Source organism: Megalops cyprinoides, chromosome 19 (assembly GCF_013368585.1).
Source record: "Megalops cyprinoides isolate fMegCyp1 chromosome 19, fMegCyp1.pri, whole genome shotgun sequence".
In the NCBI taxonomy this organism is placed as follows: Eukaryota; Metazoa; Chordata; class Actinopteri; order Elopiformes; family Megalopidae; genus Megalops; species Megalops cyprinoides.
The window spans coordinates 1,041,440-1,068,437 of NC_050601.1; the positions used below are offsets into that span (position 1 = coordinate 1,041,440).

Sequence of the window (26,998 nt, forward strand, 5' to 3'; positions counted from 1 at the left end):
TCAATGCAGTCTGCTCCATCCGAAAGACACAGCTCATACACCTGCTATGAGCATTTTTAGAACACTGTGTATTTTACAAATGGGATACAGACTTTTCTCACAGTGTGTCATAGATGGATCATAATGTTCTCATTTATTACTCTTACTATTACTGTGTCATGTTTTTTACAGTTTATTTTTATTTAAATAGACCTTCCATGAACTGTTACAGACATGGGGAAAATTGTTGTGTAGCTCTGTATTGCTGAATATCGGACCCTTCAGATCAAAGGTTCAGTTTGGCTTTTCTTTGCCTGTGCAATAACACAGATTTTTTTAAACTACACTTGAAACAAAGTGCATTCTGTTATGGCTTGTTGTCATGTCATGCATTTTTGTAAGAAAAATAAAAAACATTTTAAATAAAATCAAAATTAAATATTCAGTACACTCCTGCTTATTGCCATTGTCACTGTTATCTGTTTTGGGTGTATAACAGTAAAACTAAACTAAACTTTAAATAAAATCAAAATGAAAGTAAAACCCTTTATGAAGATGAAATGAAGGGAAGAGCTTATAACTATAGTCAAAAAATACAGAAGGTGCTCTTTGGTAGAGGCTTTTTAATTTAAAAATTTTTTTTAACTCAACTAAGGTGGAAAAAAGTTAAAATGCATTTATTTCATGGCAGTTTCTACGTGAAATTATTTTTAAAAAACTGATGTGTTTGAGCCTCATGCCTTCCTCAGGGAGTTAAGCAGAGCTGAACTGAAACAAATGCTACATATAGGTAGCAGAGACAAAGCATATGTAGAAAATTAGATCACAATAAGATAATAATGGGTCAACTACATAATTAGGGTTAAAAGACCAAATGTGCTAAAACAGAGGTAAAGATATCCATTAATTTCCATGGCTACAAAACCTCTCAGTTTGGTGGAATTAGAACAGTCTGTCCTATTGCTATTTGAATAATCTTGTTTCAGATATGGAGGTGTAGTATGGAACGAACAGAGCTTAATATTTATTCCATAAATAGAATATCTAGAATCCAGTCTGCTACAAATGTTATCTATGGACAAGACAATGTGTATAGCATAAAACCCAATTCTATTGTTTTGCTCCTTGCTGTAAATTACAGTGTATAACTTCAGAAGTATTCTCTGTGGTTATGCTGTTCTGGTATCAAGTAGCAGAACATACATGCAGGGATTGTAAAGAATATAATAACAATCATAGATTCTCATTACCTGGCTTATGTTGAATCTGAAATTAGAGAATTACAGGAAATGGTCAACTGAATTAAATCAATCTTTAAGATGACTCTGTACCCTCTAATTGTGCATGTGGGAAAGGTTTGCAGGTTTGATTCCCAAGAGAGGCACAGCCAGTGCACCCTTCAGCAAATTAAAATTCTGAATCCAAGCAAATTAATAACTCACATCCCATTATTATCAACAGCAAATTGAGCTTTCCCTGACTTCAGTGCTGTCACTACCTGCGCCACTGTTCATTGTGAAACATCCACCACTTGAGCAATCTTTGCCACTGAAGGGCCTGCCAGATGTGTCCCAGCTAAACATGCCAAAATAACAGGGACCTGGACCTGCCCAGCATTTTTATACTTCACCCTAAGCATGGTGGGATATTAATTCTTAATTAACTTAGTAACCACACCTGTGTTAAAGCACCTGCTTTCAATATACTTTGTATCCCTCATTTACTCGAGTGTCTTCTTTATTGTGTCAGTCACTTGTACTTCACTGCGACGTTTTAGAAACGACAGATGAGGCGCTCATGCGGTACATCAAGCGGAACAAACGTGCGCTAGTGGCGCTACACGGAGGAATCATTTTCACGTCGGACAAATTACGTCGCTTCCTCTCCGGAACGGAAACGGAGAATATCCGTGGTGCACAGGGGCCACTGTGGAGGTGACCGAACCGTCGAAGGTAGAATTATTTTCTCTGTGCCTGATAGCCCCTTGTTTGTCCGTGGTGGATTTACTGACGGTATAAAAGACGCTCTTCATCGACATGGGAGCTCATCTTGTCCGAAGCTACATTACAGAGCCGGACACCGAACCGGACCCCCAGAAGCCGCCCTCGTTCCCCCCGGAGTTCGGCTTTGAAGAGCGGAAAGAGAGGGGTTCGTACAGCGCTGGTCTCCAGTCCCCGTTTACAGTTATTGTGGACAGTTTATTGTGCCTCTCTGGACACATGCATATGTTTTAAATCCCTCTCCCAATACGAGGTCATTAAAGTTAGCTAACTAGCCAGTGAGTTGTGCCATCAGACGTAACGGTACATGGCCCGCTTGCCTTTTAAAAACAGTACGGTATAGCTAGCCGGCCTGCTCAGTTGTAATTCAGCATTGCCGGGTTGCCCGCTGTTGGTCCAGAGAAGCCAGGGTTTTGTGACAGCAGAATATCTTGCAAATGCTGTTCTACTTAGATGCTGGGGAAAACACACAAGGATGCCCACCACACACACATACACATACAAATACTCTCTCTCTCCCTCACACATACACATACAAATACTCTCTCTCTCCCTCTCTCTCTCGCACACACACACACACACACACACACACACACATACAAATATTCTCTCTCTCCCTCACACACACACACATATATACACATACAAATATTCTCTCTCTCCCTCACACACACACACAAACACACACACAAATTATCTTGCGCTCTCTCTCTCTCTCTCACACACACACACACGCACGCACGGACGTAAAACGTGAGCTTCCTTCATTCAGCTGGACAGGTTTACTCGGACACTGACTCTGGAGTTTAAGACATTGTGATATCTGGGAGCCTCATCAACAAGATCAACTTAGACGTGACCATACATCTGAAGAGAACATGGATAGCGCTTTACTTGTGCTGTGTACTAGAGCTGCTTTGTGAGCTCAGTGAACCAGTAAGAGTAAACCTGCATTGCACTGGTAATCAGATTTTATTTGTTGAATATGATGTGGTCATGGAGTACAGTGTAGAGAACGTGGGAGCAACATGTTAACAAAGTTAAATACACATCATATTTTTGATCTCTGAAAATTAATGTGCAATTTAATATGAATATCACACAGACCTCAAAGGCTGGGACTGTGCTTTTGATCGTATAGATCGCAATGCAGTTTCAGTCTGTACTCCCTAACTGCGGCATCATGCAGTTAGAAAAGTATTAAACAGTGTAGGACCACTAGCTACTGCAGCTGGCCCACCATGTAGAACTTTAACATCATCTAATTTTTTCTACGTTCTGAGTATAATGGCAGCAGCCCTTTAAAGACATTGCTGTTAATAGTCTGACCAGTACAGTCTGTTTTAAGACAGTGTGATGCTGAAGGGACTGTGTTCTGGATCAGTACCATGTGGGTGTTGATCAGATCCACTGCTGTTTATAGTCTCTGTGTTGAATTATGTGCTCAGTGAATAATATTCACCATGCAAATGTTTTAATGTTCAGTTAATCTGAGCAGAATTGATAAAAATGCCCACAGTCTGCTTCCCTTATTCATTGCTTTTGAGTAATGTATGCATGGTAATATCATGTATGCGTGGTAATGTCATGTAATGTGGCCCATTACAGAGATGGTGGCCACCCAGGAGCAGATGAACCTGGCCCAACTGCCATTGGAGCAGCGGGACTACTGCGCCCACCACCTCCTCAAACTGCTGAAGTGCAAGAGGGACAACTGGCCCAACTTCCTGGCCTGCAAGCATGAGAGGCATGAGTGGGACTACTGCGAGCATCAGGAGTGAGTAGCAGCACTGCCGTCATGCCAGCACTGTGAGGGCACAATTCAGTCATGAAGTTAGCTGGTTTAGAGACATTAAAGACTGTAGCACAAACATATGTAAAGATCCTGGTGGTCTGTGGTACTTGGAAACAAGTGTAACCACGTCACTGAGTTATGTTACAGTCAAATATGTATAACCACGTCACTGAGTTACGTTACAGTCAAATATGTATAACCACGTCACTGAGTTACGTTACAGTCAAATATGTATCACTACGTCACTGATTTGCGTTACAGTTAGAGTAAATGGAGGAGCCTTGGCCATCAGTCAGGTCCCAATATGTGTGCCCGCACTCTCAGACTGATTCTGTGTGTGTGTGTGTGTGTGTGTGTGTGTGTGTGTGTGTGTGTGTGTGTGTGTGTGTGTCTGTCTGTCTGTGTGCAGCTACGTGATGAGGATGAAGGAGTTTGAGCGGGAGCGACGGCTGCTGATGAGGAAGAAGAGGATTGAGGAAGCACAGGCTTCGTGATCTCTCCCCAGAACCCGCAGCCACACCCCTGTACATACCAGCGCCTCACTAATAAAGTCTGTTGAACCTCACTCCAGCGTCTCTGCTCCTCTCTGCTCCTCTCTGTGTGTCTTCCTTTGAGAGGAGTGACACTCCCAAACATTCATTCTTGCTCTGGAGAAGCTGTGTTTGTGGAGAGAGTGAAAACTCCTGCGTCTTGGCCTCCAGCATGGTCTTTGTGACCCACGCCGCATCTCAGACCCCAAAACCACTCTCTCCCCACTGACGTTCTGTCCCTCCTTTCCTTTCTCTGTTAGCTGCGTCTGCTGCTGAAGAAGGGGGGGGGGGCATGCAACACCCTTCCGTGTGTATAAACCGGTCTGTAAGAATATGAATAAACGAGGAATTATTCATGCTCAGATAAATGTTTGCGTCTGATGCGTGTGTGTGCGCGGTCTTCACTGGTTCTACCAAACACAGCTGCTGAAGTCGCGATAGACGACAAGGTTATTCGAGCGGCACGTGCCTTTAGCTGCGCTCTGCGGTGAGCGGCGTTTTGCGCCAGCTGCGCTCTGCGGTGTGCGGCGTTTTGCGCCAGCTGCGCTCTGCAGTGTGCGGCGTTTTGCGCCAGCTGCGCAGGTCACGTCTGCTTTGCGCACACAGACTCCCTGATGTAACGCTTAGGCGTTCTCTGCTGATTCTGCCAGTTGGATTCACCTTCAGAATCGCAGTGGGGAATTATGGTGGACGATAGCTGACATTCATGAATAAATGTTTGAATAAACGCAATACATGCATAAATAAATTAAACGTTGCTCATTTATTTCTACATTTATTTCTAGAATTATTTTTTGTTTCTACACTTCTTTCCGCCGTCGATATGGTAATGAGGTTGATCGTAGACTGAAGGGTCTGTTCGATTACTTTCGACTTGCTGTGGAGGCGCAGCCATGTGAAAAAATCTCTAAGGAGGGGGAGTGGACAACCATGTATCCAGAGACTACGTCCTATTCCGACTGAAGGGTTTGAAAAATTTAGGACAGTTGTCGTGATCGATGTGATTGGGGTAAAATACACTAATCACAGACTGCAAAGAGCTTGGCACAATAAACTGGTCTTTCGCTGGTTAGCCAATGACATGGATGGGTATGTCATAGAAATGTGTTCTGTTACAGACTTTTCATGTTTTTTTTAATCTCTCTAAGTAAACTAGTCCAAAGCCTTAGCTGGAAGAATGTCAAATGTGTATTTCAAAAAAATCTCAGTAAAGTTCCTTATTTTGTTGGCCTTCCAAAGAAATGCATTCTTTAATGAGAGTGTACAGGCTCTCTAAATGGGAGGATTATATCATAGGTTCTTAAATAAGATCAGAGTGCTCAGTGTGAGTGTTAGTTTGCCTGCGGTGCGTCAGAGTGGACCGGGTATAACTGAGCAGCCCATCCAAAAACCCCGGCCTGCATGTCGGAAGCGTGCGCTTCATGAAAGTATTTCACTATTTGGTTTTTGGAATCTCTGCAGACAAGCAGAGGAGTTCCTGACAAAACGTTTTTCTTCTTGGGCCATTATAGAATTAACTGATTTAAGATCTTATACCCAGTCTCTCTTAAACGAGAACGCAACATTAAATTACTGTCGGTAAATTAGTCGCTAATACATTCTTTTCTTTTCCAATCCGTCGGGAAACAAACTTTCTTTTTATGTATCCAACATACCAGTGCCAACAAATGTAAGAGCCGGGGAAACAGGCATGCACACCTCAAAGCATACCACGTCTGTTACAAACAATGGTTATCGGAGAATAGGCTATACACTCAACTTGGGAAAGAAATCTGTCATTTCCTCTGGTCCGATCTCTGGTTGGCTGCTGGAAGTGCGGTCCCACCCGTACCAGATGGAACTCCGTTATCCCTTTTCCGACAAGTCCGACGGCAAAAGTCTTTAGCGAACTTTATTTCCTCGTAATTACCGACAGAAAACAAGTTAGTCAGACGCCAGACCCGGTTCTGGATCAGCTGCAGAAGTCGGGTGGTGCAGCGGGACGGAAGATCATCACATAACTTACATCACTCGGTAAAAATGCAAAGCTATGGTTAGCCGGCCTGTTTGCCAGAGCTACAAGAGCTAGCTGGCGAGCTAACTTTGATAACAGCAGTTTATTTTAAAGACTACAGTCGTTATACTATCAGCATTGTAATGACAATTTACTACAACACTTTTTTAACTGAGCACAGAATAATAATGACAGAATATGTAACGTTTTAATCAGGGAGGCGGAGGAAAGCCATTTAAAATCCAGTCATTGTTAATGACAACATACGGAGGAAATAGCAAGAATACATATTTAATATTAATCACTGTCCTGTGAGAATGAAATGGCAATTGTGTAGATTAATATGTGAAATATTGGATAAAAGCGTCTGCTAAATAAATAAATGTAAATGTAAATATGCATCCAAAATAATGATTAATCATGATACAGAGGGACCTCGTTACTCCGGTAGTGCCGAGCTGATGTATTGTTTGAGGGATGTAAGCGGTTTATTTTCGTGACATTATGTAATTCATTCTCCTTATTTTCTCCAGGTCTGTAATCCAAGAATTGGGCCACTCGCGCAATCAAGCAGCGCCTTTAACTCTGTGGGGTGTGTGTGTGTGTGTGCCTCTGTGTGCGCTCAGAGGCTCGCATGTCTGTTTAATCCCTGCGCATAAAGACCTGTGTTTTCACATGGGTGCAGTGCCCTGAATGTTCTTACTCCCTTCATCAATCTTGCTGCACACTAAGCAGCTTTGAGCCCCTCGGGGTGCAGACCCTTTCCTAAGGGCTGGAGCTCCATCAGAGGATTGCACCCCCTAACACCGGGGGTCTAGGTTGCACTGGTCCGGATGCTCCAGTCCACTAGGTGGAGCCAGCAGAAACGAGTCGGCCCCATACACACAGGGTTACAGTAAGGCCAACAGAGAGAGCCACAGCGCACACACAGTCAGACAGGCCAGCAAAGAGGGGTGGAGACAGTCAGACATACGGAGCATGCCTCTGGGGATTGGGCGGAGGAAGAAGGCGTCTCCCCTGGTGGAGAGTGAGGAGGCGGAGCCTGCTCGGGCGGGGCTCGACGTAGACAGGTGGGAGGGTGTGGGAGGCAGGGGGGGGAGTGGGGGTGGGCCCCGCCTCATCTTCCACACCCAGCTGGCACATGGCAGTCCCACCGGCCGCATCGAAGGCTTCGGCAACGTGCGCGAGCTCTACGCCAAGATCGGGGAGGCCTTTGGGATCCCGCCTGCGGAGGTGAGAGCAGGGATCGGCTTCTCCTGCAGCCACAACAAAACGCAAAATATAAAACAGGGAAATAAACATGCCGAAGCGCATGGACAGAAGTCAGTGGCAGGACAGTGAAAATGTGACGCACACATTCTTCCTTCGTCTGGGCTCCCGTCTGCAGGTGATGTTCTGCACTCTGAACACCCATAAGGTGGATATGGAGAAGCTGCTAGGAGGTCAGATCGGTCTGGAGGACTTCATCTTCGCTCATGTGAAGGGGCAGCGGAAGGAGGTGGACGTGTTTAAGGGGGACGACGGGCTGGGGCTCACCATCACCGACAACGGAGCCGGATACGCCTTCATCAAGGTGGGCAGGAAACGCATCATAGTGCTGACAGGAAGCGCATCATAGTGCTGACAGGAAGCGCATCATAGTGCTGACAGGAAACGCATCATAGTGCTGACAGGAAACGCATCATAGTACTGACAGGAAATGCACCATAGTGCTGACAGGAAATGCACCATAGTGCTGACAGGAAACACATCATAGTGCTGACAGGAAACGCATCATAGTACTGACAGGAAATGCACCATAGTGCTGACAGGAAACGCATCATAGTGCTGACAGGAAACGCATTATATGCAAGAAAAATCTGCCCTCTGGGCACAAAGCAGAAGACAACTACATCATCACAGTTTGAGCCCTGGGAGCTTTGCCCTGAGGATGGTCAGTGAGAGAGGGCCGCGGTGATCGACTGCAGTATACTGCACATACATACGTACTGAGGCCACTGTGGTATTTGCGCTAATCACTGCTCTTTTTTCCTCAGAATGTGAGTGTTAGCGTTTGTGTGTTGGTTCATGTGCTGCATGTGTGCGTATGCTCCTGTGCTCACAGAGGATCAGAGAGGGGAGTGTCATCCACCAGATGCAGGTCATCAGCGTGGGGGACATGATAGAGTCCATCAACGGGCAGGATCTGATTGGCTGGCGACATTACGAGGTTGCCAAGTTACTGAAGGAGCTTCCTAAGGGCCAGAACTTTCACATGAAGCTGGTGGAGCCAATGAAGGCCTTCGGTGAGTGAATGTCTATGTACGTGTGTGTGTGTGGTGTGTGTGTATGTGTGTGTGGTGTGTGTGTTTGTGCGTGTGTGTGTGTGTGTGTATGTGTGTGTGTGTATGTGTGCGTGGTGTGTGTGTGTGTGTGTGTGTATGTGTGTGTGTGTATGTGTGCGTGTGTGTGTATAGGTGTGTGTGTGTGAGCCCTGCCCGCCACTCAGCCTGAATAAAAATGAATGAAATTGAGGCTGGTTCCTGTCCTTCTCCCACAGACATGGTGGGCCAGCGGTCGGGGGGAGCCAGGTCTGCTTCCGGGTCACATTTGGGAACGGGACGAGGAACTCTGCGTCTGCGAGCTAAAGGCCCCGCTACTGTGGAGGAGCTGGTGAGCATGCAGGCGCAAACTCCTCCCACCACTGAGGAGCCAGTCTCTATGGAGACGGAATCTGGGCAACCAAAATGATTTCCAGCTGCACAAATGGACGATAGCATGCAGGAGTCTCCCTAACCAGCCATGTGCAGTACTGAGTGTCTCTGTGAAAGACTCTGAGCTTGGGGGTGTGTCTGAGAGAGAGTGTCTCTGTGAAAGACTCTGAGCTTGGGGGTGTGTCTGAGAGAGAGTGTTCTGTGAAAGACTCTGAGCTTGGGGGTGTGTCTGAGAGAGAGTGTTCTGTGAAAGACTCTGAGCTTGGGGGTGTGTCTGAGAGAGAGTGTTCTGTGAAAGACTCTGAGCTTGGGGGTGTGTCTGAGAGAGAGTGTTCTGTGAAAGACTCTGAGCTTGCACGCTTTGTTGTCTGCCCTGCAGCCGTCCGCGTTTGAGGAGAAGGCCATTGAAAAAGTGGATGATCTGCTGGAGAGCTACATGGGGATCAGAGACAGCGAGCTGGGTGAGAAGTGTGTGTGTTTGAGTGAGTCTGAGCTTGTGTGTGTGGGTCTGTGTGTGTGTGCAGTTGTGAGTTTAAGTGTGTGTTGTGTGTGTGATCATGTTAGAGTGCATATGGTATGTGTGGTTGTGTTTGGGTGTGTGTTTACGTTTGGGTATGTGTGGTTGTGTTTGGGTGTGTGTTTGTGTTTGGACATGTGCGGTTGTCTTTGGGTGTGTGGTTGTGTTTGGATATGTGCGGTTGTCTTTGGGTGTGTGGTTGTGTTTGGATATGTGTGGTTGTGTTTGGATATGTGCGGTTGTCTTTGGGTGTGTGGTTGTGTTTGGATATGTGTGGTTGTGTTTGGATATGTGCGGTTGTCTTTGGGTGTGTGGTTGTATTTGGGTATGTGTGGTTGTGGTCAGGGGTATGGTTGTGTTTGGATATGTGCGGTTGACCTCCTGCTTTGTCTCTGGCTGTGAGACAGCAGCCACCATGGTGGAGCTGGGGAAAGACAAGAGGCACCCTGACGAGTTTGCAGAGGTGCTGGACCAGACCCTGGGCGACTTCGCCTTCCCTGACGAATTCGTGTTCGATGTCTGGGGAGCCATTGGAGACGCCAAGGTGGGCCGGCTGTAAACACAGGAAGGGGAGGGGCCAGGAAACACCTGAGCTTCTGAATTTCTTTTTCCTCTTTCCTCTTCTGAATATTATACCTCCATTATGTTTGTTGCTTTGTGTATTGTCTTTTGGGAGACTGCAGGAGATCTTAGGTGAAGTAACGGTGTGGAACTCAAATGTTTGAAGGAGAGGAGGAAAAGAGGAAGACCTTGTTCTTAGCGCCTCTGCACCTCTGCAATGTTGTGAAAAAGTGTTGAGTGTCACTCGTTGGAAATGGTGGCAGCTGTTGAACTGTCTGTCTTGAATCCTCAGAGGGGACAAAGCTACGTTTCGGAGTCTTGGGGTTCAGTCTCCGATCGTAACCCTTCAGGAGAGGAGGTGGGCTTTCATGGGAAGGCAGGAGGACAAGGTGAAGAGGTGGATCTGACAGATTAGGCAGATTATTCCTGAATTTCCACTGCCCTGCAAGCACTGTGAAAATGCACTGTAATGGCATCACTGTCACCACATGATGATGTCACTGTGACTGCACAGTAATGATGTCACTGTGACTGCACAGTTGTGATGTCACCACACAGTAATGACATCACTGCTACTGCAACGATAATGATGTCACTGTTATTGCACGGTAGTGATGTCACTAGAGAGAGATTGTAGTTCCAGTGTCAGCTTCACTGTCCTTAACAGTGCATTGCAGTATCACTCTGCAAACTGAAAATGTTTGCACAGGAAATGCATGTCATTCAGTCATTTATCTTTCTTTTTTAATGATAATAATCTTTTTTCTTAACATGTCCCTCAGTTATCTCAAAGAAGAAAATTCATCAAGTGTCACCAATTTCTTTTTCCAGAAAAAACAACTTTGAATAAACAACTTCAAAATTTATAACAGGTTGTTCTGTTCCTATGCTAGTTGACCTGGTTTTTGGAGCAGTGTCAGTAAGAGCTAATGTCAGACTTCAACTCCACCTTTACAGCAACTCCCCTCTCAGGGAGATTTTTTCATGCTCTGTAGCCCAGCACGAGGATATGTATTATTCTAAGGTAGAGGCAAAATTAAGAATGCATTAAAATAGACATGGATTTGGGGGACTGTGATATGGTCCTATGTGATTGACAGGGTTTAGTACGAGTGGATATCATGTTTTCAGCTCTGTTTTTAACTGGAGGTCAGAGGCCATAGAAAGAAGCTCTCTCCAAATTTCTTCACTTTTTTAAAGCAGACACCCATATCCATGGTGATTTATAAACTATTTTACCCGTCATCAGTTGAGTACCAGCTTGTGTTTATTTTTTTCCTAAATTATCCATTAGGCTGCTGGATGTTTACCGTAGCTAGAGAGCCGTATAGCTCCACTGGGATCCGCCCCTGTAACCCGAGGGTCCGCACCACTGTGCCACACTGAGGACAATGATCATCAATGTTCAGTCAAGTTAAGTAACAAAGGCAGTACAGCTGTGGGATCTTTCTGCACATTTATTAGAACAGATGTTTCAGTTTACTTGATGTATGTAATGTCAAATATCATTTCTGTCAAACTGTAAGTGAAGTCATTTTTTGCTTTTTGTACAAAAAACATTAAAGCGTACTTATTCCGCTGATTTGAGTGGTGTCTGTTATGTCATTGTTGCAATATGTCCTTCAGTCCTGCTGGTGGCAGCAGCGTTGCGATATGTCCTCCAGTCCTGCTGGTGTGCTACTGTCTCTGGAGGGTCAGCCAGTGTACTCAAACACTCATGGAATCCTAATGTATGAGTGACCTTCACCCTCACAGGGGCACCTCAGAGGGAAGACTATGGTTGACTGTGTGACTATGGCTGACTCTCTGTCTAAAATGACTCTGTGCGTGTGTCTGTGTGTGTGAGAGAGAGAGAGTGTGAGATTGTGTAAGTGTGTATGAGTGAAAGTGAGTGTGTGTGTGTGAGAGAGAGAGAGTGTGAGATTGTGTGAGTGTGTATGAGTGAAAGTGAGTGTGTGTGTGAGAGAGAGAAAGAGAGTGTGAGATTGTGTAAGTGTGTATGAGTGAAAGTGAGTGTGTGTGTGTGAGAGAGAGAGAGTGTGAGATTGTGTAAGTGTGTATGAGTGAAAGTGAGTGTGTGTGAGAGAAAGAGAGAGAGAGTGTGAGATTGTGTGAGTGTGTATGAGTGAAAGTGAGTGTATGTGTGTGTGTGTGTGTGTGAGTGAGAGACTCTCACTCTCGACTGAGAATCAGTCAGCGGCTCGTGGGGGTGACAGCTGAGTCTCTCTCTCACCGAGTGCGCAGCTTCTGCACCCTGGCTACCGCTTCAACCTTTTCGTGGCATTGAGCGCTCCCCAAAGCAGCCCTGCAGTTTACTGCAAACACTCGGCCTGCGTCCTCTGTTTGTGTTTCCAGGCGCGTGGTGCTGTTTGCACCTGCACGGCTGCTCTCCTTTTTCTCTCTTCTGCGAAAAGAAATTCCTGGAGTGAGGAGGGCGGAGCCCCGCAGCATCGGCTGGGAGCGGCTTCAGCAAACCGTGCCATTGGGTAGGTAGTGAAGGGGTGGGGCCTGAGCTTTTAAACCCTGGTCCTACCTGAACCAGGTGGTGTGTACCTGTGTGTGTGTGTGAACATCCTTCTAAAAGAGGAGAAACAAGCCGTGGAGGTAGGAGAACTGCTGTTCCTCACGGAGAGAGAGGGTATGTGAGCTGTGAGCAGGTGCAAGAGGGACAGAGAGGGGGTGTGTGAGCAGGTGAGAGAGGGGCAGAGAGGGACAGAGAGGGTGAAAGAGGGAGAGAGAGGGACAGAGAGGGACAGAGAGGGTGAAAGAGGGAGAGAGAGGGGCAGAGAGGGACAGAGAGGGTGAAAGAGGGAGAGAGAGGGACAGAGAGGGGGTGTGAGCAGGTGAGAGAGGGACAGACCAGGTGAGAGAGGGACAGACTAGGTGAGAGAGGCACAGAGCAGGTGAGACAGGGACAGAGAGGGACAGAGAGGGGGTGTGTGATGGCTGCAGCGTCCCGTCCGCGGGCCTCCTCATCCCGCTCGGGCTCAGTGCTGGAGGAGGAGCTGTCGTGCCCCGTGTGCTGTGAGATTTTCCGTGAGCCGGTGGTGCTGAAGTGCAGCCACAGCTTCTGCAAGGCCTGCCTGCAGCAGTTCTGGCGGAAGCGGCCGTCGGCGCGGGAGTGCCCGGTGTGCCGGCGCCGCTGCTCCCTCACCGAGCCGCCCGTCAGCCTGGCCCTCAAAAACGTGTCAGAGACCTTCCTGCGGGAGCGGGGCCTGGCTCCCGGGGCGCGCGCCGAGGTGCTGTGTGCTCCCCATGCCGAGCCCCTCAAACTCTTCTGTCAGGACGACCTGGAGGCGCTGTGCTTCGTGTGCCACACGTCCCGGAAGCACGCCGGCCACCGCGTCTGCCCGTTGGAGGAGGCTGCGCTCGACCTGAAGGTGAGCCCAAAACGAGACAGGCAAACGCCACGGACGCCCCAGGCCAGAGCCCCCGGGGTCCTCACTCTCACAGCAGGGAAAGAGCAGAGCGGAGTTACTGGTTTATCATTCTTAGGCTGTTAGCATTTAGACAAATCATTTTTGAGAAGTGACTGATGTTTACATGAGAATATCTGCAGACCAGGCTACACAAAGCTGTATCTTTGGCTCGTTTTACTGATTGAGAAGACGGCATGGGCCACAAAAGCAGGAGGCAACAGCTCCTGAGGACAGGTTACAGTAGAGCTGTTTACTGCTCAGTCAAAGGAACCGTGACTTGACAAACCTGTTCTGACAAACTGTCCAACACACTCTCCCATTGTTTTGCCAACAGTTTGCTAATTTTGCCATCATGTGGCTCTGTGGTAGCACTAAATTGTTTCTGTGGACATTACAGTGCTGGAACAACATTCTGATAAGCTTTGTGAGTAAGGCAGAGGGGTGTGGAAGGTTCCAGGCGTGGGGGACCACAGCGCCCATGTGATTGCAGTGTTTAATGCAGCCAGCGGGTGTAACTGTAACCCAGAGGCTGCCAGTTCAGCTTAGAGCTTGTTCCAGAGTTTAGGCAACACCATGAAGATATTCTGATAAACATTTCTGAATTCTAAATTCTAAATTCTGAATTATATATTCTGAATTCTATACTCTGTTTCCTGTGGAAGGACGAGCTGAAGAAAGACCTGGGCCCTTTGAAAAAGAACCTGCGATTCCTGTACGAGGCCAAGCAGGAGTGTGAGGACATGACCGTACACATCAAGGTATCTGCAGACACACAGTCCCACCATGTAAGAACACACTCTTAGAAATCAACAGCACAGAAACCATAACAGAGATGGGTTACACTTACAGGCCTGGAGGCAGTTCATCATAAGTCTAAAGTAAAATAAAAGATAATTACTGAATGACAAGAAGAAAAGATTATGACCTGAATGTTGACAGTAAAATCACAACAATACCTGAAAACATAGGATTATATCATCCAAAATGACCCCAGGTCAAAGTGTACCTCTCTGAATGGGTCAGGCTGGTGCTCAGTGTTGGTGTGGGAGCGTGCAGTGCAGACGTGTCCAGGAGAGGGCGCTGGAGTAACAGGCCGGCTCTGACGCTCTGAATCCCATGTGGCGTTTTCCCCTGCGCTGTCTGGCAGAGTCAGAACCAGCGGACGGAGCAGCGCATCAGGGAGGAGTTTGAGCAGCTGCAGCAGTTCCTGCGCTGTGAGGAGGCGTCTCGGCTGGCTGCCCTGAGGCAGGAGCAGGAGCAGAAGAGGCAGCTGGTCAGGAGGAGGACGGAGAGCATCACCCGCGAGATCCTCTCCCTGTCTCACGCCATCATCGCCGTGGACAACGAGATCGCCACCAACGACGCCCTCTTCCTCCAGGTGAGAGTGGAGGTCATCTCAGACCGGAGTGGCACCCTCACTCTGAAATAAATGTGAGCTCAGGACTCCCCTGGTGAGAAAGATGTGTTTTTCATTTAAGCGCTTAGTCTTTTTCTCTGGCCCTTTGGTCAGCTTGGTGAGCATTGACCCTGGGACAGACTCCTACACTGGCACAGCCTGACCCTGTTCCTAGAGGCCCAGAGTGTCATTCATTGCACTCCTTCAAACACAGTTCACATGGCCAGCAATAAGAGCTGTCTGTCTCCTGTAGAACAGTGTGTAGAGCAGTCCTGGATGTACAGGTGTAGCTGATGTTCCAGGTTAAAGGTAAAGTCCTCTCCCTTGTCCCCATCGCCTGGTCACAGAGGAGCCCTGGCTTTGGGAGGCAGGCTGGAAAAACAAACACAATCCAACAACTTCTTGTTGTTTTTTTTTTCAGAACTACAAGAACACGAAAAGAAGGTATGTACACTCTATCTGCCCCTCACCTACTAGACTGTAAGATACTGAGCCCAAACCCACAGCAGCACTGACTCCTGAACCCTAACCCACAGCAGCACTGACTCCTGAACCCAAACCCACAGCAGCACTGACTCCTGAACCCTAACCCACAGCAGCACTGACTCCTGAACCCTAACCCACAGCGGCACTGACTCCTGAACCCTAACCCACAGCAGCACTGACTCCTGAACCCAAACCCACAGCAGCACTGACTCCTGAACCCAAACCCACAGCAGCACTGACTCCTGAACCCTAACCCACAGCAGCACTGACTCCTGAACCCAAACCCACAGCAGCACTGACTCCTGAACCCTAACCCACAGCAGCACTGACTCCTGAACCCTAACCCACAGCAGCACTGACTCCTGAACCCAAACCCACAGCAGCACTGACTCCTGAACCCAAACCCACAGCAGCACTGACTCCTGAACCCTAACCCACAGCAGCACTGACTCCTGAACCCAAACCCACAGCAGCACTGACTCCTGAACCCAAGACCACAGTGGCACTGACTCCTGAACCCTAACCCACAGCAGCACTGACTCCTGAACCCTAACCCACAGCAGCACTGACTCCTGAACCCTAACCCACAGCAGCACTGACTCCTGAACCCAAACCCACAGCAGCACTGACTCCTGAACCCTAACCCACAGCAGCACTGACTCCTGAACCCTAACCCACAGCAGCACTGACTCCTGAACCCTAACCCACAGCAGCACTGACTCCTGAACCCAAGACCACAGTGGCACTGACTCCTGAACCCTAACCCACAGCAGCACTGACTCCTGAACCCTAACCCACAGCAGCACTGACTCCTGAACCGTAACCCACAGCGGCACTGACTCCTGAACCGTAACCCACAGCGGCACTGACTCCTGAACCGTAACCCACAGTGGCACTGACTCCTGAACCGTAACCCACAGTGGCACTGACTCCTGAACCGTAACCCACAGCAGCACTGACTCCTGAACCGTAACCCACAGTGGCACTGACTCCTGAACCGTAACCCACAGCAGCACTGACTCCTGAACCCTAATCCACAGCAGCACTGACTCCTGAACCGTAACCCACAGCGGCACTGACTCCTGAACCCTAACCCACAGCAGCACTGACTCCTGAACCCTAATCCACAGCAGCACTGACTCCTGAACCCTAACCCACAGCGGCACTGACTCCTGAACCCTAATCCACAGCAGCACTGACTCCTGAACCCTAACCCACAGCAGCACTGACTCCTGAACCGTAACCCACAGCAGCACTGACTCCTGAACCGTAACCCACAGTGGCACTGACTCCTGAACCCTAACCCACAGCGGCACTGACTCCTGAACCCAAACCCACAGCGGCACTGACTCCTGAACCCAAGACCACAGTGGCACTGACTCCTGAACCCTAATCCACAGCAGCACTGACTCCTGAACCCTAACCCACAGCAGCACTGACTCCTGAACCGTAACCCACAGCAGCACTGACTCCTGAACCGTAACCCACAGCGGCACTGACTCCTGAACCGTAACCCACAGCGGCACTGACTCCTGAACCGTAACCCACAGCGGCACTGACTCCTGAACCGTAACCCACAGCAGCACTGACTCCTGAACCGTAACCCACAGCAGCACTGACTCCTGAACCGTAACCCACAGCGGCACTGACTCCTGAACCCTAACCCACAGCGGCACTGACTCCTGAACCGTAACCCACAGCGGCACTGACTCCTGAACCGTAACCCACAGCGGCACTGACTCCTGAACCGTAACCCACAGCGGCACTGACTCCTGAACCGTAACCCACAGCAGCACTGACTCCTGAACCGTAACCCACAGCGGCACTGACTCCTGAACCCTAACCCACAGCGGCACTGACTCCTGAACCGTAACCCACAGCGGCACTGACTCCTGAACCGTAACCCACAGCGGCACTGACTCCTGAACCCTAACCCACAGCGGCACTGACTCCTGAACCCTAATCCACAGCAGCACTGACTCCTGAACCGTAACCCACAGTGGCACTGACTCCTGAACCCTAACCCACAGCGGCACTGACTCCTGAACCCAAACCCACAGCGGCACTGACTCCTGAACCGTAACCCACAGCGGCACTGACTCCTGAACCGTAACCCACAGTGGCACTGACTCCTGAACCGTAACCCACAGCGGCACTGACTCCTGAACCGTAACCCACAGCGGCACTGACTCCTGAACCCTAACCCACAGCGGCACTGACTCCTGAACCGTAACCCACAGCGGCACTGACTCCTGGTTGTCATTGCAGAGCTCAGTGCACTGTGCAGGATCCAGAGATGGTTTCAGGGGCACTGATAGACGTGGCCAAACACCTGGGCAACCTGAAGTACAGAGTCTGGGAGAAGATGCTGGGAATTATTCAATACAGTGAGTACCAAGGTTTTGGGAATGCTAGGTTTAAAGGTCACACATTACGTCTGTAGTGCAGAGGGGGGGATGGCAGTATGGCAGTTGCCCTTCCAGACCTCGGGGGCGTTGGGGGGGGGGGATTCATACTGCTCTTCCCATGCAGGCCTGTCTCTGTGAAGAGCCCCCCCGAGCGGATCTAAGCTATGGAAGCAATCTTCAAATCGTATACAGAGGCGTGTCTCTTATTTATTGTATGGAGGGAAATGGTTAAAATAAATAGCAACATTCCTAAGGTCTGCTTCCCCACACCAGTCCTCACTGCCTTCCAAATACCCCCCCCCTTCCCGTCCCCCCGTACCCCCCACCCCATTCCCTGTCCCGTCCGTTAGCCCCTGTGACCCTGGACCCCAACACGGCCTATCCCTGGCTCTCGCTGTCCGAGGACCTGACCAGCGTGACCAACAGCGGGGCGGTGCTGAAGGTACCGGACAACCCGGAGCGCTTTGACCACTTCGTGTTCGTGCTGGGCTCGGAGGGCTTCGGCGCCGGGCGCCACGCCTGGGAGGTGCACGTGGGCGACAAGGGGGACTGGGTGCTGGGCGTGGTCAAGGAGTCCATCAGCAGGAAGGGGAAGATCTCAGGCAGCCCCGAGGGAGGCTTCTGGACCATATCGCACTGTGAGGGCGAGTACATCGCCATGACGACGCCACGCACCCAGCTGACCCTGGAGCGGCCCCTGGAGAGGATTCGGGTGCAGCTGGACTGTGACGCCGGGGAGGTGTCCTTCTCCAACCCCGCAGACATGACCCCCATTTACACCTTCAACGACTGCTTCACCGAGAAGATGTTCCCCTTCTTCTGCCCCGGGGCAAACATCAATGGCAACAACCCCGGTCCCCTCAAGATCTGCCCTGTGAAAGTGGCAGTTTGGAATAGCGCCACCTGGTGATGGCAGAGGGCTGTGGCAGCAGACTGAATGCTGGGTATCTGTGTTTGCTGGGAGGCGTGAGATTAGTTTTAAGGAGAATTTATCCACAATTATTCTAATTCCTTTTAATCTGTCAAAACTGAGAGGGTTGAGGAATTGAAATTTTCAGTATAATATACAAATGAATATTTCTCTGTAATAAATAACTTTTCTTGCCAAATGAGTTCAGTGTCTTTTTTCTGTTTACTTTGGTCAAAATCATAGCTGTATGCAAGATGTTTATAGCCACAATGCCATTTTATTGTCCTATATTCTGTTTGAATGACTTGATGAAGAGACAATAGCAACTGTATGTATGATCATTCATCACACAACATGGTCTCAGTAGATGTTTTTGCTGATCACTATGATTGCAGTCAAGGAGGAGAGACACACAGGGCTACAAGAAGCAATTCAATGCAAGAAGAAAAAAGCACAAGGAAACAGCTGGATTAAACGTTATACACACAGTGGATATAGAAAGTCTACGCACCCTTTCAAAATGTCTAGTTTTTATTGCCTTGAGGTCTGAAATGAAATTCCAGGATTTTTCTACTCTCATTTAGTCATAGTAACCCACAGCATCAATGTGAAAAGAAAAAAGCAACACATTTCTGAATATTAATTTAAAATAGAAAAGTAAAATACCTTGGTTGCATAAGTTAACATCCCTTTATAATGGCAGTTGTTGTGCTCAGGTCCAGCCATTCACCATCTAAATCATGCCCAAAACTAATTGACTTCACCTGTGACCAATTGAAGTGATTCTGATGAGTTCAGGATAAACTCAGCTGCTCGTCTAGCTTTTCTCAGCGGGTTTCCTTCTTTCTAAGTGCATGCAAGTGTAAGGAAACAACTATGGGCAACAAGGAGTTATCAACACATCTCCAGGATCTAACTGTTGAAAGGTACAAATTAGGAGAGGGTTATAAAAAACACATGAAATGCCTTAAATATATCATGGAACACAGTATAAAACATAATCAAGACATTAAATATGGCACCACCAGATCAGGCCACACCTCATCTCTGGTGAGGATAGAGGGGAAAATGGATCTTGCAAAATACCAAAAGGAAAACTGCGACCCTCTGCAAAAAAGCTGAAGAAGGGGAATAATTTCTCCTTTGAGAACGACCCAAAGCACACAGCCAAATAGAGTAGACAGTAGAATGGCTGAAAATAAAGAAGATTAATGTCCTGGAATGGCCCAGTAAGAGCCCTGACCTCAACCCCATTGAAAATCCTAGGACTGACCTGAAGAGAGCTGTTCATAATCAGACCAAATGTAAATTACATGAATTTAAACTCTATTGGAAAGAAGAATGGGATAAAATTACAAAATCTAGATGTGAGAAGTTGGTAGAGATGTATTCAAACAGGTTCGCTGCAGTGCAAAAGGGGCTTCCACTGAGTATTAATGTAAAGATGTACAGACTTATTCAACCAAGACACAAATTTTTCATTTTTAATATTTTTTTGGAAAATGGAGGCATTTGATTTTCCACTTTGACATTATTGGTCACAATGTGTAAATCTTTAAGACACCAAAAACGCATTTTCAAAGGGTGTAGTATCTTTCTAGATCTACTGTATATAACATATATTCTGACCAGATCGTATCACTTGTTTACTATTTACAAATGCATGTTACAATGCTGTGATCGGTGAGTTTCGAGTTTACAAACAGTAAATTCCACTCGAAAGGTCTCTTATTTTGAAATGTGTAACCCCATGTCGAGCGCGGAGCTTGCTGACGCCAGCGCTCGCCTTCTCTAACGCGCGCTCTCGTTATTGGGGCAGAAGTTCCCCGTAATCTGCAGGAAGAGCAGGGGTACAGAGGAACCCATATTCAAAGCGTGGAGGCGTGCAAACCGATCTCCGAAGTCTGCTGAAGGTACGGCTAGGTGGGTCGGTTGCTAACCACCAAGTAATTCTTCCTTGTCTGCGTTTTAAAATGTACTGTTGAAGATGAGTGTAACCGCAATAATTACGTAATTTGCGTAACTTATAAACATAAGTAACTTGGTCATTGTGTCTTTTATTTAAAAACAGAGGTGGAAAACCCCGGCATCAGAAAGTAAAAGTCCTACCATGTATTTGTTCTAGCCATTCACTAAACAAGGTGATTTCACTAATTAGCTCCTCTACCTGGCTGAAGAGTTGTGCTAATTAAATTCAGCTGGTGTAGTGCATGGGTGGAACAAATACGTGACAGATTTCTTTATAGCTCAAACGATTTAGTTAGTCTATCACTTTTGCTGGCTGGTGTCCTCTGTTCAGGTTATTGTATTCATATTTTAGGTGAAATTGTCTCCTTGCCATCCCTGTGCTTTCAAGCCCCCAGAAACAGATTATTAATGAAAATACTTTATTGCTATACTAAATTAAATGAATCAATGCAGATATAATGTCAACACATAGTTTCTACAATGACATTTTCATGTAACACCCTTCATAGTTAACTTCAAACTTTAAGCTGGCATTCATTTTATGATCTAAAATTTGAGGCCTCGTTGCTTTGATGAAGTTAAAATAGATTTATCCAATTGTATCACATATTACATATTCAAATCTAAATGAAAATGTAATTCTGAATATAATTACATCCATGTAACATTTGGCAATATAAGATGCTGGTTAGATGCCTTCTGCTTGATAGTTATCATGTGGAAATACTTAAGAGATTTGAAATGTATTTCAGGTCAATAGTTAATAGAATTATACAGAAATGCACGTTTGTAAATGCATTGTAGTCTGCCATTTTGAATATTGTGTTTAGGTGTTTCAAAACAATATGGGCAATGTTTTTAAACTGGTCCCTGTAACTTGGGAGAGGCAGTAGGCTCTGGTCTCTGTAGTTTGGGTGAGGCAGTACTCTCTGGTCCCTGTAGTTTGGTGGGGGCTGTACTCTCTGATCTCTGTAGCTTGAGAGAGGCGGTACTCTCTGGTCCCTGTAGCTTGGGAGAGGCAGTACGCTCTGGTCCCTGTAGTATGGGAGAGGTAGTACTCTTTTTGACTACTTTGACTCTATGTTGTGCTGTATTTTCATTTTTGAGAACACATGAGTGTCAAAAGATGAAGAATTGGAGTGAAGAAAATATGAAGAAAAGAGTTTTCAGCACATGTTTATTTGTGTCAGGGACAGAAAATGCCTTCGCTGTGAGGACCCCTCCTGCTTCCAGGGTCACCAGGGAATCGCTGTGAGGACCCCTCCTGCTTCCAGGGTCACCAGGGAATCGCTGTGAGGACCCCTCCTGCTTCCAGGGTCACCAGGGAAGGGACTTGCCCTGGTAGTCCAGGAAGGCTCCATTCTGCTTCTCTGTGAGAGACTCCATCACACGCAGCATTCCCCGAACACTCTCCGCAGCGTCGATGTCCGCCTGGTGGCCAACACACATGCACACACACACACACACGGGTCACACTCTCCTGCCTTGCCCAATGACCAATCAGATTATGAATTTGTTGTCCTATGAAATGGTTACACAACACAGTCCAGCTCCTTGTGTGTGAGGTGCTCTGGTGCAGCTGCCAGAGCTCTGCAGCTGGGAGGCATGTCAGAGAGCGAATCGTTAAAGTCTGGGTACAGAGGGTTCCTTGCCAGCTCCCCTGGACTGCAGACCCCGCCCTCACTTACCTCCTTCCCCCCCAGCTGGGTACGAACCCAGCCGGGGTGCAGAACAGCAAACAGGATCTCATCCTTCCTGAACTCCTCCACAGCACACTGATTCAGCATGTTCAACCCTGCCTGAGAGGGAGAGAGAGAGGGAGGGGGAGAGAGGGGGAGGGAGGGAGAGAGAAGGAGACAAAGAGGGCCTTTTAGCTCACATGCTACAGGCTGCATTGTACGGTATCTGCGTATAAACTGTTTGTACTCTGACCTGTAATTTCTGTCAGCTTGGATAAGGGCATGTGGGAAGAAACTGAAATAATAATGTCCCCAGGCTAGACTCGGAGAACCCCAAATAAATGAGCACTTACCTCCCTCCCGTCTCTCTGCATCGCTGCTTTTTGGAGAGCAGTTTGGTATGTAATATATCAGATGGAATATGAGGAGACAGTAGGGTGCAGCTGATATTAAGGCCGTGTGCTCTGTGGGATCCCAGTCAGACAGGAAAGCTGGTTTTATTGGATTAACAATGGCTGTATTATTTGTGGTAAATATTCAGAGAGCTATTACACCAGCTGGGGTTTGGTGCATTGACTGGCTGGAGGAAGGCTGTCCTTGAACCCGCAGCCTCCCGGGTGTCAGTGTGGCAGTGCGCTCAGACTCATACCTTACTGACGCGGTAGGAGAAGGCGGGGAAGAAGGCGTAGGCCTGGGAGACGGAAGCCATGGAGGCCAGCAGCGTGGAGATGTTGATGACGGCCGCCTTCCTGCAGGACATGCCGGGCTGGCCGCTGGCCTGGGCCGCCGTGCGCAGGTAGGGCAGGAACTCCTGAGGAGGGCAACTCTGATCAGCCCGGCGCATCCCACCCCACCCATCCCAGCCCTACTGCGCATTAATCCAGGCCTACTGCGCATTAATGCAGCCCTACTGCGCATTAATCCAGGCCAACTGCGCATTAATGCAGCCCTACTGCGCATTAATGCAGCCCTACTGCGCATTAATGCAGCCCTACTGCGCATTAATACAGCCCTACTGCGCATTAATGCAGCCCTACTGCGCATTAATGCAGCCCTACTGCGCATTAATCCAGCCCTACTGCGCATTAATGCAGCCCTACTGCGCATTAATGCAGCCCTACTGCGCATTAATGCAGCCCTACTGCGCATTAATGCAGCCCTACTGCGCATTCATAGCCCTACTGCACATTTTTATGCGAATGCCCGACATATTAAAATAAGCTTTAAATTCACTTTGTGTTGAAATATATTTCATCTGGGTTAATTAGGGTCAGTCAATCAATTCCTCATTAAAGTTTTAATGTCAGATTTTAATGTCAGTTTTAAAGTGAGCTTTGGTCTGATAAACTGCCCTTTGCATGGACATCGGCACAGAGCTCCTGAGGGTAAATTGATTTAACTGATATTAGAATAAACAGCATTACAAAAAACTCAATACAGCTGCCAGTGCAACACCCACCATGACCTCCCCCCCACCATGACCCCCCCCCACCTCACCCTCACCACCATGACCCCCCCACCCACCTTGGTGACGCACATGGGACCCAGTACGTTGCTGTTGAAGGCGTCCTGCATGTCCTGGCTGCTGGTGGTCTGCAGGGTCCCGTGGGTCAGCACACCAGCGTTGTTCACCAGCAGGTTGAGCCCGCCCCCCTGCAGGCGCAGCCCTACCTGATTGGAGGCTTCCTTCACACTGCGGGGGTCTGTGGCATCTGTGTGGGTGGAGGCAGAGGTGTCAGTCAACTCTCAGTCTGTCAGGGATTCTAGCAAAGATCAGTGCTGGAGAATTTTCAGCCAGTCCTCCAACCAAATCACTGCAAACCAACAGGTAGCCAACCGATAAAAAGAGGAAGCACGCCTTCTTCTGATGTGTCACCAGATTTCAGCCACCCAGCCCCTGCCCTCCAACTGACATCGTGGGTGCTAAACAAATTTGGCCAGAGGCTAACTCGCATCGGGTTCAGCAGCTGCTGAGGAGGTCAGGCTGGAGAACCAGTCTTATCATTCTACCTGTTTTCTTTTCGGGAGGGGGCTGCTTCCCAACCACAAAGCACGTTGCATTTGAAATCCATCTGGACCTAAATTTGACCCAGATCAGAAGGTCTCCCACAGCCAACAGGGTCACAAAGACCATAGATGGATTTTCCCCCTGTGAGCTGACCACAGATCAGTGTGAGCTTTCCGCCCACATGGCGGGGGTTAGGCCTGGAAATGGTTCGGATCGCTCATCAGGTTCAGACCGGGTGATGAAAGAGTGAATTTACCGAGTCGGAGGACAGTGACCACTTTGGGGTGCTTCTTTGCCAGCTCCTGCAAGTCCTGCGGGATGACAGCAGAATCCTGAGACACTGAAACAGCCACTATGAACACTATTAAACAAACAGCAGGATGGAGAGGAATAATAACCATAGGGTTCATGATAAATAATTAACCAAACCGCTCAGCGTCTCTCAGACGCTGTGTTCAGGTACTTTTTTTTGTAAACACCTTTGAGAGGTAAAAATAGAGAGAATATGGGCAGAAGACAGGGAAGAAGAGGGCAGATTTCTGGAAGTTTCTGGAAACGGCCCTGGAGCCCATACCTGTTTGCTCACTTCTCACCTTTGACTTTGGGGCATTGGGGTCACGGCACGTTGCAAACACCAGGCGGGCGGGGCCGGACGACTCCGCCAGCTGCCTCACCATCTCCAAACCCAAACCCCTGTTGGCTCCAGTGATCAGGACACTTTGAACTTTACTCACTGCCATCGTCGTGCTGGGTCTCTCCCTCTCTCAGCTGCAGGTGCTGCGTGTCTGTGCGTCTCTCTCCGTCTGGGGCTCACAACCGCCTTCCTTTATACACTCCTGTAGCGGTTGTTTATTCTGCTGCTTAGCCACACCCTGAGTCACACAAAGGGCTGGGGTTTGTGCTGAGTCACGTTCTGCCTCCGCAGCTGAGAATGGGGCATGATGGGATGGGGTGAAGGGGTTGGGGGGAGCTGGGAATATCCGGCGGGTGGCAGATCTTGGCGGATCCTGGCGGGTTTTCATTGGCGTTGAGAGAGACCCAAAAGATTGTGATGAGCTGTGAGAAGACGGAGCCGTGTGAGCTGCCGGGAGAGACGCCCTCTTATCGTCCTGTCCAGCAGCCAATCAGAGCACAGCAAACACCGAGCAGAGAGAGGCCTGTGTGGGACACGGTGCAGAGGCTGCAGGGAGGCTGACGGAGCCCATGATGGAGCGGAGAATGACTGTGTGTTAACGCAGTGGCACTGCAAATGGAGACTGGTTAATCTCAACCAGTGTGACACAGTCTCATCTTGCAGTGTGTATGTGTGTGTGTGTGTGTGTGTGTGTGTATTTGTGAAGGCGGATGGGTGTGGTAACTCTCCTCAGCTTTAAAGGAGTACCCATGACGCTCTTTGTTTGGATACGTTAGGCCGTGAATTAAACAGATATAAATGTTTTTCTAATCTCTGAGTGTTGATAGAGTGACTAAGCGCTGTGGGTTAGAGACAGAGGAGCAGTTTGCAGTGATCGGGACTTCCTCTGAGGAGAGAGGCAGCGGGTTTCAGGCAAACAGCTGCTCCTGGATGAAGCTGTTTACATCCCAGCTCTACTGTAACACCAGAGAGAAACCTTTAACCCCTTTAGCTCCACACCATTCCCACACACAATGAATAACAGCACAAAGGCCTTTTTCATACCTGCAGATGAAGTTTTTCATTAGGAAAGATATGGATGTTATCATCAAAGTTAAGGATGAACACTGATTGAATGTAAACATATGTGGTTAGTTAGCTGATACCACCATTGTACACACTAAGGTTATGAGGCTCAGGAATGACAGACCACTTTGTGTGAAGCACTTCAGTGAGGTGGCGTTGTGAAAGACAGGTGAATATCGCAGCAGTATGTGAGGCAGGTTATGCATCATTCTGGGTGCGTTTTTCACCTGTAGTAAAATGCATCCCAAATGTGTCCCCATTGTCCGCAATGTGATTGGATTTCTCTTTTCTCTTGTAATATGTAAAATCGTAGCCAGTAAAGGTGGGTGTAGTTTACAAATAACATGAAAAAACTGACTGACTGATGTTTTTTATTATCAGTTTTGTAGCTCCATTTAGTATCTGCTGATTCTGAAATATTTCAGTAGCACTTCCATTGGGCCATTTATTGTTTCCAGTGGCGAAGGCGGCGCTCTGACACTCTTGAAACAACGTCAAGAGCGGACAAGATGTGCCCCTGAGTGCGTGGGGCCAATGTTCTCATTGCCGAGGAACAGCCCGGCCACGGTAGTGACCTGCATTCGTGCAAACGGAGACGCCGCCAACGCAAACGGGTATACAGCGTTCATGTGGGCGGCCTTAGCTAACGGCGTAACGATGCACAGAGGCCTGCGGGTGAAGGCAGGACTGGAGGGAGAACATCGTCCTCACTGCCGGCACTGAGATGCTGGCCCGTTGGCAGCACACTTTCCTGTTTGTATGCCAGTCGCTTCACCCAGTACTGTCGCAGAGGTACCGTTTTAATACACAAGCTAAATGTGGCTGCTGCGGTTTTTTTATATGTGGTTATAGGTGAAGGCCTGTATGGTGACGCACTGTCAGAAATGGTTTTGACGGCTCTGCAAATCCGATCACGGTCAGATGCATTTTAATACCAGGTGTAGACAGGGACTCTGA

The 26,998-nt window shown here is 48.2% G+C and overlaps 5 protein-coding genes across 6 annotated transcripts in view; 4 read left to right on the forward strand and 1 right to left on the reverse strand.

Moving 5' to 3' along the window:
* The window catches only part of LOC118794069 (atherin-like), a 9,340-nt gene extending 6,760 nt beyond the window's left edge, over positions 1 to 2,580 (forward strand). Inside the window, exon 8 of the mRNA XM_036552211.1 lies at positions 2,560 to 2,580. The gene's annotated coding sequence lies outside the window, so the exon portion shown is untranslated. The remainder of the gene's footprint in view (positions 1 to 2,559) is intronic.
* ndufb7 (NADH:ubiquinone oxidoreductase subunit B7) lies at positions 1,858 to 4,542 on the forward strand. The gene is made up of 3 exons (XM_036552221.1): positions 1,858 to 2,127; positions 3,588 to 3,756; positions 4,184 to 4,542. Exons 1-3 carry the CDS (start codon positions 2,016 to 2,018, stop codon positions 4,266 to 4,268), a joined length of 366 nt encoding a protein of 121 aa, XP_036408114.1. The 5' UTR covers positions 1,858 to 2,015; the 3' UTR covers positions 4,269 to 4,542.
* Positions 4,543 to 6,924: 2,382 nt separating this feature from the next.
* Positions 6,925 to 10,073, forward strand: LOC118794074 (PDZ domain-containing protein GIPC1-like). Its single transcript, XM_036552214.1, has 6 exons — positions 6,925 to 7,530; positions 7,685 to 7,870; positions 8,402 to 8,582; positions 8,837 to 8,949; positions 9,370 to 9,451; positions 9,915 to 10,073. The coding sequence occupies exons 1-6, from the start codon at positions 7,276 to 7,278 to the stop codon at positions 10,064 to 10,066; spliced, it is 969 nt and encodes a 322-aa protein (XP_036408107.1). The 5' UTR covers positions 6,925 to 7,275; the 3' UTR covers positions 10,067 to 10,073.
* Positions 10,074 to 12,945: 2,872 nt separating this feature from the next.
* Positions 12,946 to 18,808, forward strand: trim35-12 (tripartite motif containing 35-12). The gene is made up of 6 exons (XM_036552212.1): positions 12,946 to 13,448; positions 14,150 to 14,245; positions 14,635 to 14,865; positions 15,305 to 15,327; positions 17,638 to 17,756; positions 18,128 to 18,808. The coding sequence occupies exons 1-6, from the start codon at positions 13,011 to 13,013 to the stop codon at positions 18,685 to 18,687; spliced, it is 1,467 nt and encodes a 488-aa protein (XP_036408105.1). The 5' UTR covers positions 12,946 to 13,010; the 3' UTR covers positions 18,688 to 18,808.
* A 3,010-nt stretch (positions 18,809 to 21,818) lies between these two features.
* LOC118794964 (C-factor-like) lies at positions 21,819 to 25,198 on the reverse strand. Of its 2 annotated transcripts, XM_036553269.1 has the most exons (7): positions 24,936 to 25,198; positions 24,599 to 24,653; positions 23,859 to 24,046; positions 22,984 to 23,145; positions 22,344 to 22,454; positions 21,977 to 22,086; positions 21,819 to 21,935 (listed from the first exon to the last, which is right to left on the reverse strand). In XM_036553269.1, exons 1-7 carry the CDS (start codon positions 25,080 to 25,082, stop codon positions 21,932 to 21,934), a joined length of 777 nt encoding a protein of 258 aa, XP_036409162.1. In that variant the 5' UTR covers positions 25,083 to 25,198; the 3' UTR covers positions 21,819 to 21,931. The 2 variants fall into 2 exon arrangements, with proteins under 2 accessions (XP_036409162.1, XP_036409161.1); XM_036553268.1 differs by having other exon boundaries at positions 21,819 to 22,086.
* Between the last annotated feature and the right edge of the window lie 1,800 nt (positions 25,199 to 26,998).

Bases quoted from the DNA above. Each gene is read 5' to 3' on its own strand.
- ndufb7 (XM_036552221.1), top strand. From the start codon at position 2,016: ATGGGAGCTCATCTTGTCCGAAGCTACATTACAGAGCCGGACACCGAA. The intron at 2,128-3,587 runs GTTCGTACAGCG...GGCCCATTACAG, and splicing joins TGAAGAGCGGAAAGAGAGGG to AGATGGTGGCCACCCAGGAG. The intron at 3,757-4,183 runs GTGAGTAGCAGC...GTCTGTGTGCAG, and splicing joins GACTACTGCGAGCATCAGGA to CTACGTGATGAGGATGAAGG.
- LOC118794074 (XM_036552214.1), top strand. From the start codon at position 7,276: ATGCCTCTGGGGATTGGGCGGAGGAAGAAGGCGTCTCCCCTGGTGGAG. The intron at 8,950-9,369 runs GTGAGCATGCAG...TCTGCCCTGCAG, and splicing joins CCGCTACTGTGGAGGAGCTG to CCGTCCGCGTTTGAGGAGAA. The intron at 9,452-9,914 runs GTGAGAAGTGTG...GCTGTGAGACAG, and splicing joins GATCAGAGACAGCGAGCTGG to CAGCCACCATGGTGGAGCTG.
- trim35-12 (XM_036552212.1), top strand. From the start codon at position 13,011: ATGGCTGCAGCGTCCCGTCCGCGGGCCTCCTCATCCCGCTCGGGCTCA. The intron at 13,449-14,149 runs GTGAGCCCAAAA...TTCCTGTGGAAG, and splicing joins AGGCTGCGCTCGACCTGAAG to GACGAGCTGAAGAAAGACCT. The intron at 17,757-18,127 runs GTGAGTACCAAG...CCCGTCCGTTAG, and splicing joins GCTGGGAATTATTCAATACA to CCCCTGTGACCCTGGACCCC.
- LOC118794964 (XM_036553269.1), bottom strand. From the start codon at position 25,082: ATGGCAGTGAGTAAAGTTCAAAGTGTCCTGATCACTGGAGCCAACAGG. The intron at 24,654-24,935 runs GTGAGAAGTGAG...GTCATCCCGCAG, and splicing joins CCAATGCCCCAAAGTCAAAG to GACTTGCAGGAGCTGGCAAA. The intron at 23,146-23,858 runs GTGGGTGGGGGG...TGCCCTCCTCAG, and splicing joins GTCCCATGTGCGTCACCAAG to GAGTTCCTGCCCTACCTGCG.